This window comes from Ovis canadensis, chromosome 22 (assembly GCF_042477335.2).
Source record: "Ovis canadensis isolate MfBH-ARS-UI-01 breed Bighorn chromosome 22, ARS-UI_OviCan_v2, whole genome shotgun sequence".
NCBI lineage: Eukaryota > Metazoa > Chordata > Mammalia > Artiodactyla > Bovidae > Ovis > Ovis canadensis.
The window spans coordinates 50198659-50212888 of NC_091266.1; the positions used below are offsets into that span (position 1 = coordinate 50198659).

Consider the following 14230-nt stretch of genomic DNA (forward strand, 5'->3'; position numbering starts at 1 on the left):
TTTTTCTGTTCATTTAATGTCCTTTTGCAAAAATGTGAGTCTAGGAAAGGTCCAAGTAATTCTGCAATTCCACCCATTTAAATTTTCAAAAATGGCACTTACTTCCGTTGATGGAGTAGGAGAGAGAGTCCTTGGAGACTGGAAGAATAAAAGAGAAAGTCACATGTTAACTCGCTTTAATTAGAGTTGCTTATCAGAATCATCTGGAAACGTTATTCAAACCACACATGCCAGCACCCTTGCCTGTCCTCCATCTTCTGACTCAGAAGATGAGAGTGGGGCTCAGACAGGTACACAGTGACAAAGCCCTTGGGGGGCTGGGGCGCACGTGTCTGCCTGATAACCACAGGTTTTGACAAATATGCTGTAATGCTTCTAGGTAATTAAGTTAGAGAAATTGGAACTATTTCCTCTCTATATTCATGGTTTACCACCATGAGTTACAGTGTCTACTGAGACAGAATTTGGTAAGCACAGTTGCTGACTAAGTTATAACCACAGTAAGTAATCACGTAATATGTTATGGTGACCGCCTCGGTGGCATCTTCCCCAGGAGGCTTGTCGACCTCATCACCATTCACCTTCTGGCTTCCATCTTTCTAGGATTCCTCGAGGCAGCCAGCAGGCCAAGCACTCTCTCACCTCAGGGCCTTTGCACTTGCTGTGTCCTCTGCCAGCAGTGCTCTCCACTCGGACACCTGCAGGGCTCACTCCCTGTCTTCAGTGAGGCCTCTGCTCAAATGCATTACCACCCAGTACCTTCTGTGATCCTCCCACTTAAAGCAGCAACCCAGCACCCCCCAACCCCCGTGTACTTTCTCCTTACTCTGCTTCATTTTCCGTCAAAGCAATATCACCCTGTAATATTATGTTCTGTATCTGTCTGTCTATTATATGTCTCCCACTTTCCACTGCAAGCTCCATGAGGGCAAGAAATCCATTCATTTACAACTAAGTGTTCCCAGCGACTGGAGCAGCTCCTGGCACATATTAGGTACCCAATGAATATTTCCTAAATGAATGAATGAAATGTTCACAATTAAAAATGCAAAAAAGCTTTCAAACAGAAATGAAATGCAAATGAAGTGTTCTGAAGAACACAGCCAGTGGCGGATTTCTCAGTTTCAAAATTTGCCCTTCTTTCCCAAGTGTACAAGAAGTTGCTAGCCATCTGTACTCCAGACTTCCTCGAGCCCCATGGTCTGGTCTGATCTGCTTTCTGGAGGCACAGATGGCTACACAGAACTTCAAGCTTACTTCTCCAGTGTTTCTAAAACGGCAGTATATGGATTCTATGGAAGTGCTAATGATTGAAAGGATAACGAAACAGCTTGCAAACTCTTCTAAACTGCAAGCTTCATGGGTTGGAGACGAGTTCATGAACACATCTGATTTCTGATGGGAAGGCATCCACCTAGTCCAGACTCTATGCTCAGAGAAACCAGTAGGCCATCAGTCTAGGTTATTGTTGAGTACTTATTATGTGCCAGAATCTAAATATTTCACTTAATCCTTACAGAAAACCTCTACGGTAGGTGTCCCTATTATCTTGAGTCTACAGATAACAAGATGGAAATATGCAATTTTCCCAAAGTCATATGGAGAGTAAATATCAGAGTCTGGTCCCAAACACAAAAATGTTCATTCACTTCAAAGCTCAAACATCTGGGCCCATAACACCATAAAGCAACTCGCCTCCCCTTGCTTGTAAGGCTTGAACATTAGGCAATTCTCATTCACTTCCTATAGGACCAGCTTCTATGCACTCTGTTCAGGAACCTTCCTTTGCCCCTTACCCTCTGCGAAACTCTGCCCCGCAAAGGCAACTGAACCTCCCAAGCCAATCGATCAATCAACCTGCACGTTAAAGGCTGCAGATGCAGTTACAGGAATGTGACCACTAGGTGGCACTACATGAAAACAGACACCACTTCCCACCCTAGGGATCATTTCACCCAGGAGCTATGCTCTGGAAAACAAAGCCAGATTAGAAAAATTTAAAAAAACTAAAGATATATATATATATATGTAAATATATACACACAAATGTACGTATATACATAGATTCTGTCATTATCTGCTTTACAGACAAGTTAGGATTATAAAGGGTGTCTCACAGTCAAAGTCACATAATGAATGAGTGGAGTCCCTGGGTTAAGCCCAGGTAACTTGATTCCAGAAGCCCATCTCAATACCACTGTGCTGCACTGCGACCCTATGCATTCTTTTCTTGCCTATACCAATTATCTTACGAAGCTGGAAGACACAGTTGTCAAAATTTAGGGGATGTGCTCTCTCTCCTCACGAGCCCCATGAATATATTTCAGCTCACCCCAAGGCTCCCCCCTCACCCCAGAGGACCCTTCCCCCCAAAGCCTCTGCTCACAGACTCTCCCCAGTTTCAGCTCCCTTCCCAGCAAGTCAGCTCCTCTTCCCTCAGGCTTGGTCCTGATACTCACTCCTCCTGCTCTGTTGTTTGCTATGGTTGGTCTGCTTGCCACCTCTCCACCCCTCCCACAGGGAAGGGATGGTGCAGTAGGCTTCTGACTACCTGAAGCACCTGCTACAGAAGCCTGCAAACAGTGAGCAATGAGGAGGACTCTCTGACTCATCTTGATCCCAATCAGTAGTTTTTATACAGGTGGCAAAAGAGAAAGAAGTTGTGCCAGTCACAGCCTCCGGGAATTTATTACCTCTCCCAGGCTCTGCTTCTCCTGTTTGTCATCATAGCCCGAAGAGTAGAAAGGCTCATAGGTGATGAGATCTGGACGTTCAATGTCATAAATTGCCTTGACCTTGGGAATGGCTGCTAAATCCTTGTAATCCAGGATTTCATTGTCCACTTTTGCCTGCCAAAGTTAAACAGAAAGAAAAATCATTCTGCCATCTTATGTTTGAGGAACTGTGGTTCGTGCGTCTCACGTCTTATTTAAAGAGTTAAAATCTTAAAAATAAACAAATCCCAAAATACTTTGCTCAGCATGGTCACTGTTTATAAAGTTGCCTGTTTAAGACTCACAGACATGGAGAACAGAATTGTGATTGCCTAGAGGGAGGGAGATTGGGGTGGGAAGAATTAGGAGTTTGAGACTAACAGATGCAAAATTTCTTAAGTAGAATGGATAAACAAGAGTCTTACTGTACGGTATAGGAAACTATATTCAATATCCTGTGAAATAATGGCAGAGAATATGAAAAGTAATATGTGCACATATGTATAACTAAATTATTTTACTATACAGTAGAAATAGATATAATCTTGTACATCAACTATATGTTAATAAATTTAAAAAATAAAGTTTCCCATTTATACCAGATATTCATGTTTTCAAAAAAAAGTCACCAAAAGCTTGGGAAAAAGTCTAAGTAGAGTTCATCAAATAGAGAAGAATGCAAACCTTCAGGATTTCCTAAATTTATGACAGAGAAGGGAAAGCTCAAACAGATGGTCAAAAAATCCTCCCAGATGGCTAAAAACAAGAACTGCATATTTAATAAACTAAATATTTAAAGACCTTTGTGGAAGAATTTAAGGACACTCAGTACTGGAATTATAAAACATATAATTAATCTCCAAAAATCTATATGCAAGTTAGCTGCAATAATTTTTCAAGTCCTGTATCACATTACTGCATTTTATAGGGTTATCTACTCAGTCACTCTATACTGATGGTCACATCCACAGAAACATTCGATCGTCTGGAGGAAAATGGGATTGAGACGGCTGATCTATAAGAATGAAAATTGGATCTCATAACAGAAATAGAAAGCATTTTGAATTATTCCCTTTCAGACTATCCAGTCCACACTTATCATCTGCTACCTTACCTGGCCTGCAAGTATCTCTTCCAGAAGCGGATACTTACATAGATAGTATGGCCCGGAGATCCAGGGATGCTGGAGCCTGGTCGAGAGTAAATGCTTTCGGAGGAAGTCCTGGTAGGCTGTAAAAGAAAGAGTGACATGTAAGAGTTCAGACTGTGGCTTCCTAATCACGACTGGCTGAAGTCCCTACACCTGCCTAAAGACTTAAGCTGACTAAAAAGAGAAAGACTTGTAACTGTTCTGAATAAGGGAAAACATAACCAAGGAAGAAAGGTCAATGAGAGCGAACTGTGCCGTCAGCCTTGAAAGTGCACTTGGGGGCTTCTTTTTTCTCCTTGTCCCCAACAACACCATCGAGCACATTCCATCTCCACGGCCACCATCCTAGCACCATGCAGTCACCACCCATGCTCGCCTGGACTCCGGCCACGGCCTCACCTCCAAATCCACTAGGCACCACAGAGATCTGTGAAGAATACAATCTGAATGGTTACTACCCTTCTTCTGGTGTCAGCATCTGCAAAGAACGGAGTCACTGCTCCCAGGGCCTCGGGATCTCGGCCCGGCCTGCCTTTCCTGTGTCTCTCACTGCCCACCATCACTCACGGGACAGGAACATGTCACTGCCCCAGGACTCTTATCCTTGCTGCTTCCTCGACCTGAGAAGTGTGCCCTTATCCCCCGTTTCACTTGTGCTTTTCTTCCTCCTTCAGTCTTGGCTTAAATATCACCTCCTCAAAGAAGCCTTGCCTGTTCTCTTCCTCTGGAGTTGGTGATCTTGCTGTTTCCTCTCATGGCATTAATCCTGTTTTCTCCTTCACGAATGAAATGAATAATGCCATACTTGTTGGTTTCACCATCATGTCAGTCTCGCTCATTACCTTTAGTTATGACCTCTGCCCTCAGAGGGCTTCTTTTCTCACCACTGTACGTGCCCACCGTTTTGCACAGGTACAGAGTGGGCATAAATATTTGTTGGGGGAATCAGAATTTATTATTTGCAAACAACTACTCAGTTTGTGGATACTTGACTCATGTTAATTACATGATTTGAGCTTAACCACATGGAAGGTCACTGAGTTAAGGTCCGTGGTCAGCCACCAGGGAAAGTATAAAGAGGACTTTGTAACACAGACTTAGAGAACCCTGAGAGGGAGGGATGGTGACAGAAGAGGGGGGAAAATGCATGAACTGGGATTAACGGCCCCCCACCCCTGCTTGGTATGTTCTGGAAAGCTCTGCAAAGACACCAAAGGCCTGCTCTTGGAAGGCTTCTCCCTTCCATGCAGCTATTTCTTGGAGAGGATGATTTATAGATCTGTTAGGAATACTGTTTCTGCTGATAGTTCGGTATCCTGATGTGAATATAACTGAGTCCCTACAATCCCCTCTAAAAACGAGGACATTTTATCACTATGGACCTCACATCTGAAACAAGGAAAGCAAGCCTGCCTGGTCACCTTGAGGCAGGCAGTGCTTGGACCTGCTTTGACAGTAAGAATCCACTGGAGGGGTAGGATCAGTCATTCTCACCAGGGTCCCTGACATCTCTGAGACAAAAGGGTGGCAGGGGGTGGAGAAAGTGGGCAGGGCACAGTGGAGGTGAGCCAAGCTCGACCCTTCTCGCCCTCCCTCCTTGTACAAGCACTTTCCTCCTCGAGTGACAATTTTCCAATCACAGGAGTATCTCAAGATGATAGAATCCCCACATCTGAATATGTTACAAAAGAAAGGATTCACGTAATAACAGCACTCCCAAAATCCAACTCCTGGATCAATTTGCCAATCAAAACATACAAAGGACACCACCAAAGTGCAGCCTTCCTATAAAAAGAGATGCAACCGCTTCAGAGAGCTGAGCCAGTAACCCTCTCTGTGGGATAACTGGGCTTCCCGGAGGCTCAGTGGTAAAGAAACTGCCTGCAATGCAAGGGACTCAGGTTCAATCCCTGGGTTGGGAAGATCCCCTGGAGAAGAAAATGGCAACCCACTCCAGTATTCTTGCCTGGAGAATTCCATGGACAGAGAAGGCAATTATTCACTACAGGCAGTCCTTCAGCTCCAAGTTGCCAGGATCGAACATTTGCCAAACTCAATACAGTAATGAAGCCTCTTAGGCAACAACATGAGGTTAGCAGTACTGAACATTTCTTCCCCACTTACTCTGTGGCAGGCCCTGTGCTGAGCACTCCCCAGGTATGCTCTCATTTAATCTTCTCGATAACCCCAGGAAGGAGATTCTGCTAACATCTGCTAATATTCTGCTAACATTTATGCCTTTTTCTAAATGACGGGAAAGTCGCATAGGTGGGCAAGGGTCAGGATTTGAAACTAGACGCTTTAAAGGCAGAGCTTGAGCTCTTAATCCCCGCGCTAAATTTTCTGCCCACATTGGAGGGCAAGTGTAGCCATTTACTTTTCATCACCATGACTCTGGGACAAATGAGGTGAAAGTAAAAGAAAAATATGGAGATGAACTAGCAGGAGAGAGTGCATGCTAACTGACAATGTTTTGACTGCCACTTAGAAGCTTCTAAGAAGCCTGTAATAGTTTGCTGTTGGGCTGGGGCGGGAGAGGGTGTTCCCCAAGAGAGTCAGATGTTTGGGATTGCTGGTGTTGCTATGACAATGGCTTGTTTTCATTAACAAGCCATGAGGACGCTGTGTGAATAGCCAAAGTGCTCGCTGAGCTTTGGGGTCTCTCCCACGTTCCTCGTCCTTATTTCTGCCAAAATGTGGGTCAGGTACCCTTTGTGTGTCTCCTGTAACAACGGACCTGGGGGTGGCTCTGAAGTGTTTCATTCTCTGATGTACTGTGATAGGACTGCAGCTGGGGAAGAAGGCGCATAGGGATCAGGAAAGGGCCCTGAGCGCTCCCTTCCAGAGATGGAGAAATACTCGGCTGAACCAGCCTGTCCCCAGCTCATTCTCTCTCTCTCTTCGTTCTTCACAGGACTGAGCATGCTGTGAGTGACACAGGCTTTCTCTGAAGCATTTCTCTTACTCATTTACTGTTTTAACATTGTTGGGCTAAAGATATTAACATCCAAACATTCTTCTCCAGTTCCACTGTTTTCAGATTGGAGTCACCTCCGATTTGCATCCAGCTGCCCTGGCTTCTCTGACTGCAAAATAAAGACTTGAGAGTTTCACAGTCAGTTTTTGAAGTCGAGCCAATGTTCAACAAACCCACCGCTGCTCTGGCTCTCTTTTGAGATCACTGTGCCCAGTCTATCTTCAGACCACTTAGTGTATTTCAGAAACAGGCACAACGTGCTGGACGTTCAGAACTTCCTGTCTTTCACTGCCTTTGCCACTGTTTGTTTTAGCTTCATTCTGACTTCCTAACCTTACTGTCAATTTTACTTCCACAGAATCTTGCTTATGGGTTGAGTTACGCCCTTGCTTGCCTATTTTCTTATAGTGGTCCTAATTTGTTTTCCTGTTTAAAATGAAATAATGGGATAAAATACAGCTCTGTATAGCATAATCTAGGGGGGTTAAAAGGCTGGCTTTGGAGTCTAATACCTTGACACATATATTGGCTCTATTGGTTGTGTGACATTACACGAGTGTCTTTTCTTCCCTTTCTTTCCCTTTCTCACTCTTTCATTGTTTTCCCTTTAACTTCCTTACGCTTCAATTTATCTACGTATAGAATGGAGGAAAGGGTACATACAACACCTCTTTCCTAGCGATAAATGAAACAATACATACAAAGCTTCAAGCACCTGGCCCCGCACATGACGAAGACCCAGCATTTTCTGGCCAGCTGTCGTGAGACTGGAGTTCTTTGCCAGCATCTCAAATAATGAAGGGCAGGACTCACTCTGTTCTGCGCCTCATGACTGGACGGTCATTTTGGATGTGAGCTCCACTGACCAGACTTCCCTCGAGTTCTCACCCTTGGAGACCTTCCCATCAGAACTCAGGTAAGTTAACTGTCTCAGTGGATGGGGCAGTGGTCCCACCCAGAGCTGACAAATGTCCTTCCCTTTCTTGAGAACTCCATGGAACGAATCTGTACCCTCCCAAGATAATGACTTCTCCAGCTGGCGTCTAGGCTCTAGTTACTATCACCCTTCCATGATGGACAGCAGAGAGCTTGCTCAAGCCTGTCTGATCTGCCAGGATAACTCCTGGTCTGCTCCCTCGTGAACTATGCTCCAAGTTAAATGGTACACAGGGATGGTCCACTTATGCCACAGTTCCTAATGGCTCCCCACACTGGGGTATTTGCTTAACCAGCAGAGGTTAGCGGTCTCTCTCTTGTGAAGATAAAACAAAAAGGTTACTCCTAAAAGTGGGACTATTATTTTTGAGTTTGAATCTTAAATATTTAGAATTTTACATTTCAATTCTAAACATCTAGACTTCTAAACAGGTTGCATTTTATTTTCTCTGTGTTTTAAAGTGTTAATTTGAAAAGAGCCAATTCCTAATATTACATCATATGGCAAAAGAAACCCAAATGGTTTAAGACCTGAATGCAAATGTAATTTGAGAGTAATTTAAAACAAGAAAGAAAAGAAACATGCTGAATTTTAAATGAGTGTTTTGTTTATCACTGAAGTCTGTCCCTCTTTTCTTCTTCTAGCTGTCTTTCCCCCCTAATTAATATACAACTTGCTAATTGTGTGATGGTCTTCAACATCAAAAGGCATAGAGCTATCTTCTGACATGACAGCTCATATCCACACACTCAAAATTAAGGCTCATCTTAACCTCAAAAGAAATAGCTTACTGACATGTTTTCCCTCTTTCAAATCCCACTGACAGTTTCTTCTTTATCATTAATTTAATTCTAGTGTCACCTCTTTGGGTGGTAACAAAGTTACAGATAATCCATATTTCTACAGATGATCTTTACATGAAATTATTTCCTCTAAATTACTGTTTCATCCCATTCAGATAACCAAGTTCACAACAGTGATTCACTGAATTAAATCAAGAGCCCAAATGAGTCAACAGGCTTTGTCTCTGGAATTCTCTATGAGAGCTATGATAGACACAATTACCCTGTTGCCTATATTATAAATGAAGATAATTCCAAATATTTATCCCCAAAGGTCTTCCCACTTCTGTTCTACAGAGGGGAAAAAAACCAACCCTATAGACCTGTGATGAAGTTGTTAAAGCAGATGCAATCTACTTATTCTCACTTTTTCCTTCATGCCTTACAGAAAAAACAACTTGAAAGCACAGTTGGAAAAATTCAGTTTTTTCTTTTGATGCCATCTTTGGGGGGTGGGGAAGGTAGAGGAAAGCATGGGAAAAGCAAGGTAGATATAAGAAGGATTATAAACAGTCTGTGATCTTTCAAAGGACTTTGCCAACAAGATTAACCTTTAATCCTCATTTTGGCAACAAGTGAAAAGGATCCTTCAGTAAGAACCTTCTAGTTGTATGTGGCTTATGCAAGAAAAACTCTTTCATAAAGAAAGTGTCTAAATTTACATGTATTTCTCCAGCACACCTTCACATACCTACTTTCAGTTTCAAAAAAGCTTTTTATTTTCCCTTGAAGGAAAGAAATAAATCAATAAAGAGAGGTCTCACCAGACTAGTAGTTCATTTCAACAAGAAAGAGAAAAAATGACATTTGATCGCTAATAGTAGATGCTTGAAAAATGCACATCTTTTTGTTTTCTGTATAAAACTTAAAAAAAAACTCTCTAACTACATTTCACTTGCTATTTCCCTTACCCCTTGACTTTGCCCACCTGCTCTACACTTCAGAAGGCACAATCACAGGATGAAATTACACTGGAGAAATTCCCCAGCCCTCATCCATCTTTAAATGTTTACCATTAAAAACACTTACTGGAGCTTTGCCTGGAAATTAACCAGAGAAATGACATTTTCGCTTATTTCCAATTGTGGGCTGCCCCACACACCTGGTCCCTTCTTAGAAGCAGAGAGCTGGAGAGCCCTCTTCCCCCAGACCTCCCCTCACCCTGCAGGAGCTGGGGAGTAACAGCTATGTTCATCTAGCCTGCATTCGTTCTAAGCCATGCTCTAAGAAGGGAGAGAACTACAGGCAACTGGATCCCAGGTCAGAGAGGTCGTATGAGCGCCTACGGGACCGCTACTCATATAAGGTAGTTGACACCTTATACGAAGTGCTGCTAAGGCTGACAGTACCTGCCTTGGGTTTTTGTCGAAGTTCACCAGACAAGGAGGTGACAACAGCTGCAGAAGAAGGAATACTTTAAAAAAGCTTAACACATATTAAGTATTCACTGCTAAGTCAAAAGAGGAAATCCTTTCAGTTTTTTTGTTTTTGCTTTTATTTTTGGTTTAGTTTCGGCTGCACCACCAGCTTGCAGGATCTTAGTTCCCTGCTGGGATCGAACCCGTGCCCTGAGTAGTGAAGGCACAGTATCTTCTCCAGAACCAGGTGTGTAACTGCCATTAGCCTTTACTATGGCCAAGAGTCCTCACTGTGCAGGATAAATCTTAACACCTATACATTCTGATAAATTGTAAAGACACACCAAAAAGAATAAAATATCTGAACAGAGAGAAAGCTGGGAATAAAGTGGTATGTCTGGTGGCAACATTAATAATACAGTAACCAATAGCATAATTTCCTTATTCTAGATATACTTACAGCCTCTAATTAGCTCCTTTGCAGAAATAGACACACAGTATTTGTTTGGTATATTATGGGTCCGCAAGTGCATACGTTATAACACAGTGAGTGTTAGTTTCAGAAGAGGAAAAAAAACTCATGCCCATTTTGGATGGCAGCCATTCATGCTTTAGCCTCCAAAGGCACAGCACAGAAGCCCCTTTTTAGAACGAAAGCAAGTGATCCACTCCAGATTACTACAAACTTGGTCCTGGAAATATTGTGTGGTTTGTTTATAATGAATTACTGACCTTTCCCTGTAAGCAAAATTTGCTTTTCTTATAAAACTCTTCCAAGTAAGTGAAACCAGAATATATTTCTCTTAGGTCATTCTATTGGGCTGGCCAAAAAGTTTGTCTGGGTTTTTTTCCATAACATCTTGCAGAAAAACTGGGATGAACTTTTTGGCCAAATTGGTAATTTGTTTCCTCACCATTTTCTTTTACCTGTAATTCAGCAAGAGGAAATAAGAGGAGATTTCAAAAAATGAAAAATAAAATGACCTTCCTCCACAATAAAACCAGGCTTATTTCTAGGGCATGAAGTGCTAAAAGTCCCTGCAAGGGGTATAGTTTATCTAACACTAAAGGTACTTGATATTATCTGGTGAAATGAAGTGCTGTGTAGTCAATAGTATTTAAAAGATCAAAATATCTGTGTGGCTTGAGAATTGCTTTGGCATTTTCAGGCTTGTCAAGGGTTTTGATAAGCCATGATGGCCAATGGGTGAAGCAAGAGCTTGTCAAATGGCCCATTTTCTCAGCCAGGTCCCAAGGGATTTATACCTTTCTGTGACAGGGTTACAGTTAACTTTACTGATATTTAAGGTTCGATAATGGGAATTAGATATCCATGCTTAACAACAGGGTAGGAAGAGAGAAGGTTTTCCAATATAGACCTCTTTCTCTCTTTTCTTCTTTTTTCTCTCTCTTCTCCAGCCAACCAGTTCTCAAGATACCACACATCTCTTAAATTTAAGGGTCTGGAGAAGACCTAAAAATTTCACAGTTGATGGTATTTTTCTTAAAGTCATGAAAGTGAATCACTTGGCAATAGCCTTAGGCTAATAAAATAAAACACTATTTGAGTTATAAAGCATACTTTCAGGGGAAAAACCAAAAGCTATTGAAAAAAGCAATTTCTTGCCAAGTAGGTACTAATTCTAAGAACTCACTTGCAATGGGAATAATTTCTGGCTGTTCCTCTGGATTCATGACCCTATACGTTAACTGTATGTGAAACTCTGCTATTGGAGCCAAAGGTTTATGATAGATGAAGATTATATGACAAATATAAGTTGAATGTAACCCAGCTTCATGGGCCAATCACTCAGGGCCTGAAATCTACATTTAAGTGTTGCTCCTTTTGACCTGCAACACCTTTCAGGGGTTGATGTCTAAAGGGTTTCTTTCCCCTCTGAAACTCTGTACTTCTAACTATCTTTCAAACCATTTAAAGAAAGCAGGTACAGCTTTAATTAAAGGAGCCAAGCCCACACTCTCCTGGGCCATCGTGCAGTTCTGGCAGACGCAGAGAACAGGCACAGGCATCGGGCCCAGACTAAAGAGCTGTGTCGCAACCCTGAGTGTCAACAGAGCTACACAATGGGTTTCATCTGGACAGAGCTGGGGCCGTGGAAAGCCACTTGTAACTTAACGGGCCAAAGTTTCAACTGATGCTAAGAAACCCCGAAAGAAGGTCAAGTGCGTGCAGGGAACACAGTCTCCTTCCTGCCTCGCTGCTTATCTGGAGAGCTGGCTGAAGACTCTCCCAGGTTCCAGAGGATGCTCTGGAAAGCTGGTGCCGCTCCTATACCCTGTCTCTTCCTTGGGAACCATCAGACTTGGCCAGTATTTCAGGCTCTCCTCTTTGTGTCTTCCCAGGTCTCTCTCTCACTCTCCCCTTGTAGGACAGTGGAAAGAACAGGAATCACCGGCGCAGAGAGACCCGAGCTCCAATCTTAGCTCTTCCACTTACCACTGGGAGAACTCTGGGGAAGTTAGTTCACTGTGAGGGTCTCAGTCTTTCCATCTGTAGGATGGAAAGGATTGGCAGGGATTCTTAAGGACAGCCATTGAGAGCGTAGGTCAGTTTCTTGCCTCTGCAAACTGTAGCTAGTCTTTATTTGTTCCCGTTCCCACTTTGCCACTCCTTCCTCGAGCCAAACTTCTCCTTCCCCAAGTACTGCATTTCCCCAGCTCCATGCTTCTGTTGCTCTTTTCGTCAGGCCCACCCCTTTCCCATTGTCTCTATGTGTTCAAATCCCATCCAGCCTCCAAAACTCAACTCAAAGACCACTTCTCCCAGGAAGCACCCCTTGAGCTCCTTTCCCTCACCTGACCTGCCTTGATCTTTAAGATCCATATGCTGTGATATGTTTCAATATCTGTTAATAATCATGTACCTGTCTTTTCTTCCTTACTGTACCTGGGTACTTGGCAAATATTTGTTCAGCGAACAAATGTGTGAGTACAGGACCAAAACAGTGGTTTCCAATGTGCTCGCTGTCCTGAAGACAATGCTTTAGCCACCACTCTAAACGAAAACATTGTCTACAGTAGGAAACAGCCGTAATCAGAATGTGAGATGCACTCTGTGGGGTGAGAAAAAGCATCTGCCTCTATGGGAGCCCAGAAGTTATGTGGGGAAAGCAGCAAGGGGAGGGAAAGCGACAGAAGCCTGGGGCCCCCAGCACAGCGGGCCCCGAGCCTCAGCTCAGACACGGTGCCAACCTGCAGACACGGGGACCGTCCTGTGCGTCGAATCAGACTTTTGGGATAAAAGAAATCAGACGGAGATCGACGGACGTTTGGTGGCTGTCGTGAAACATGAAAAAGGGAAGAATGAAGAAAGAAAGAGCCTCAACTCAGAAACACTATCAGCAAAAAACCTTCAGGAAAACTAATCTGATAAGTGATAGCAACATCGGGCTTTCCCCGGTGGCTCAGTGGTACAGAACGCCCCTGCCAATGCAGGAGACTGGGTCGGGAAGGTCCCCTGGGAAGAGGAAATGGTACCCCACTCCAGTATTCTTGCCTGGAAAATCCCATGGACAGAGGAGCCTGGTGGGCTACAGTGCATGGGGTCACAAAGAGTTGGACACGGCTGAGCAGCTAAATAACAACAACGAAGTGGAATCACTTTAGTTGGGGTGTTCCATGTTGAAAGCATAGTAACTAGTCTTCATTTTCTTTCCTTTTTTACCACCCAACGTGGCTTACGGGACCTTAGTTCTCCAATCTGTGATTAAATCCATGCCTTCAGCAGTAAAAGTGCCAAGTCCTAACAATGGGACTTCCAAGGAATTCCCTAACCAGTCTTTATAGTATATTTACCTATGTTCCAACCTTCCCCCCTCCCCATCATTCCTTTCCATTTATTTTGGCTGAAATATTCTTACATATGAAGAGTTAGAAGCCAGTGAAGCCACTGACAGATGTTCTTGAGAGTCTGTTATTACAAACACCCCACAAGTTTTTGAAATCTGGAGAATGCGGATTACTCAGTGGGGTTGTTGAGAGATCCTTAAAACATTTTCATTTTGCTATGGTAACTGAACTGATGTGACACCGGGAAAAAGGCCTGAAAATCCTGGCTCAAGGCTGTCCTCCATAGACACACCCTTAAGAGAGTACAAGAGTTGTGCCTTCAAAATCTAGCCTCTTTTAAATCCCATCAGCGTCAACATGCACCCCACTTGGGGTGCGTCAGAACCTCATCTCTTTAGAGGTACATCATCCTTACTACTTGGTGAGTGAGCTGGGGGCTGGC

The 14230-nt window shown here is 43.3% G+C and overlaps 1 protein-coding gene across 3 annotated transcripts in view; it reads right to left on the reverse strand.

Moving 5' to 3' along the window:
* Positions 1-14230, reverse strand: part of ABLIM1 (actin binding LIM protein 1) — a 331820-nt gene that overhangs the window by 29841 nt on the left and 287749 nt on the right. For 2 of the 3 annotated variants that reach the window (XR_011252152.1, XR_011252151.1), the window contains exons 9-11: positions 3867-3944; positions 2694-2849; positions 103-138 (exon numbers count right to left, since the gene is read on the reverse strand). Coding sequence is in view for 1 of the 3 variants with exons in the window: in XM_070289452.1 (XP_070145553.1) it covers positions 103-138; positions 2694-2849; positions 3867-3944; positions 13192-13275 (354 nt within the window). In the remaining 2 variants the exon portion in view is untranslated. Of the gene's footprint in view, positions 1-102; positions 139-2693; positions 2850-3866; positions 3945-13191; positions 13276-14230 lie in introns of all 3 variants that reach the window. The other variant, XM_070289452.1, reaches the window with a different exon arrangement.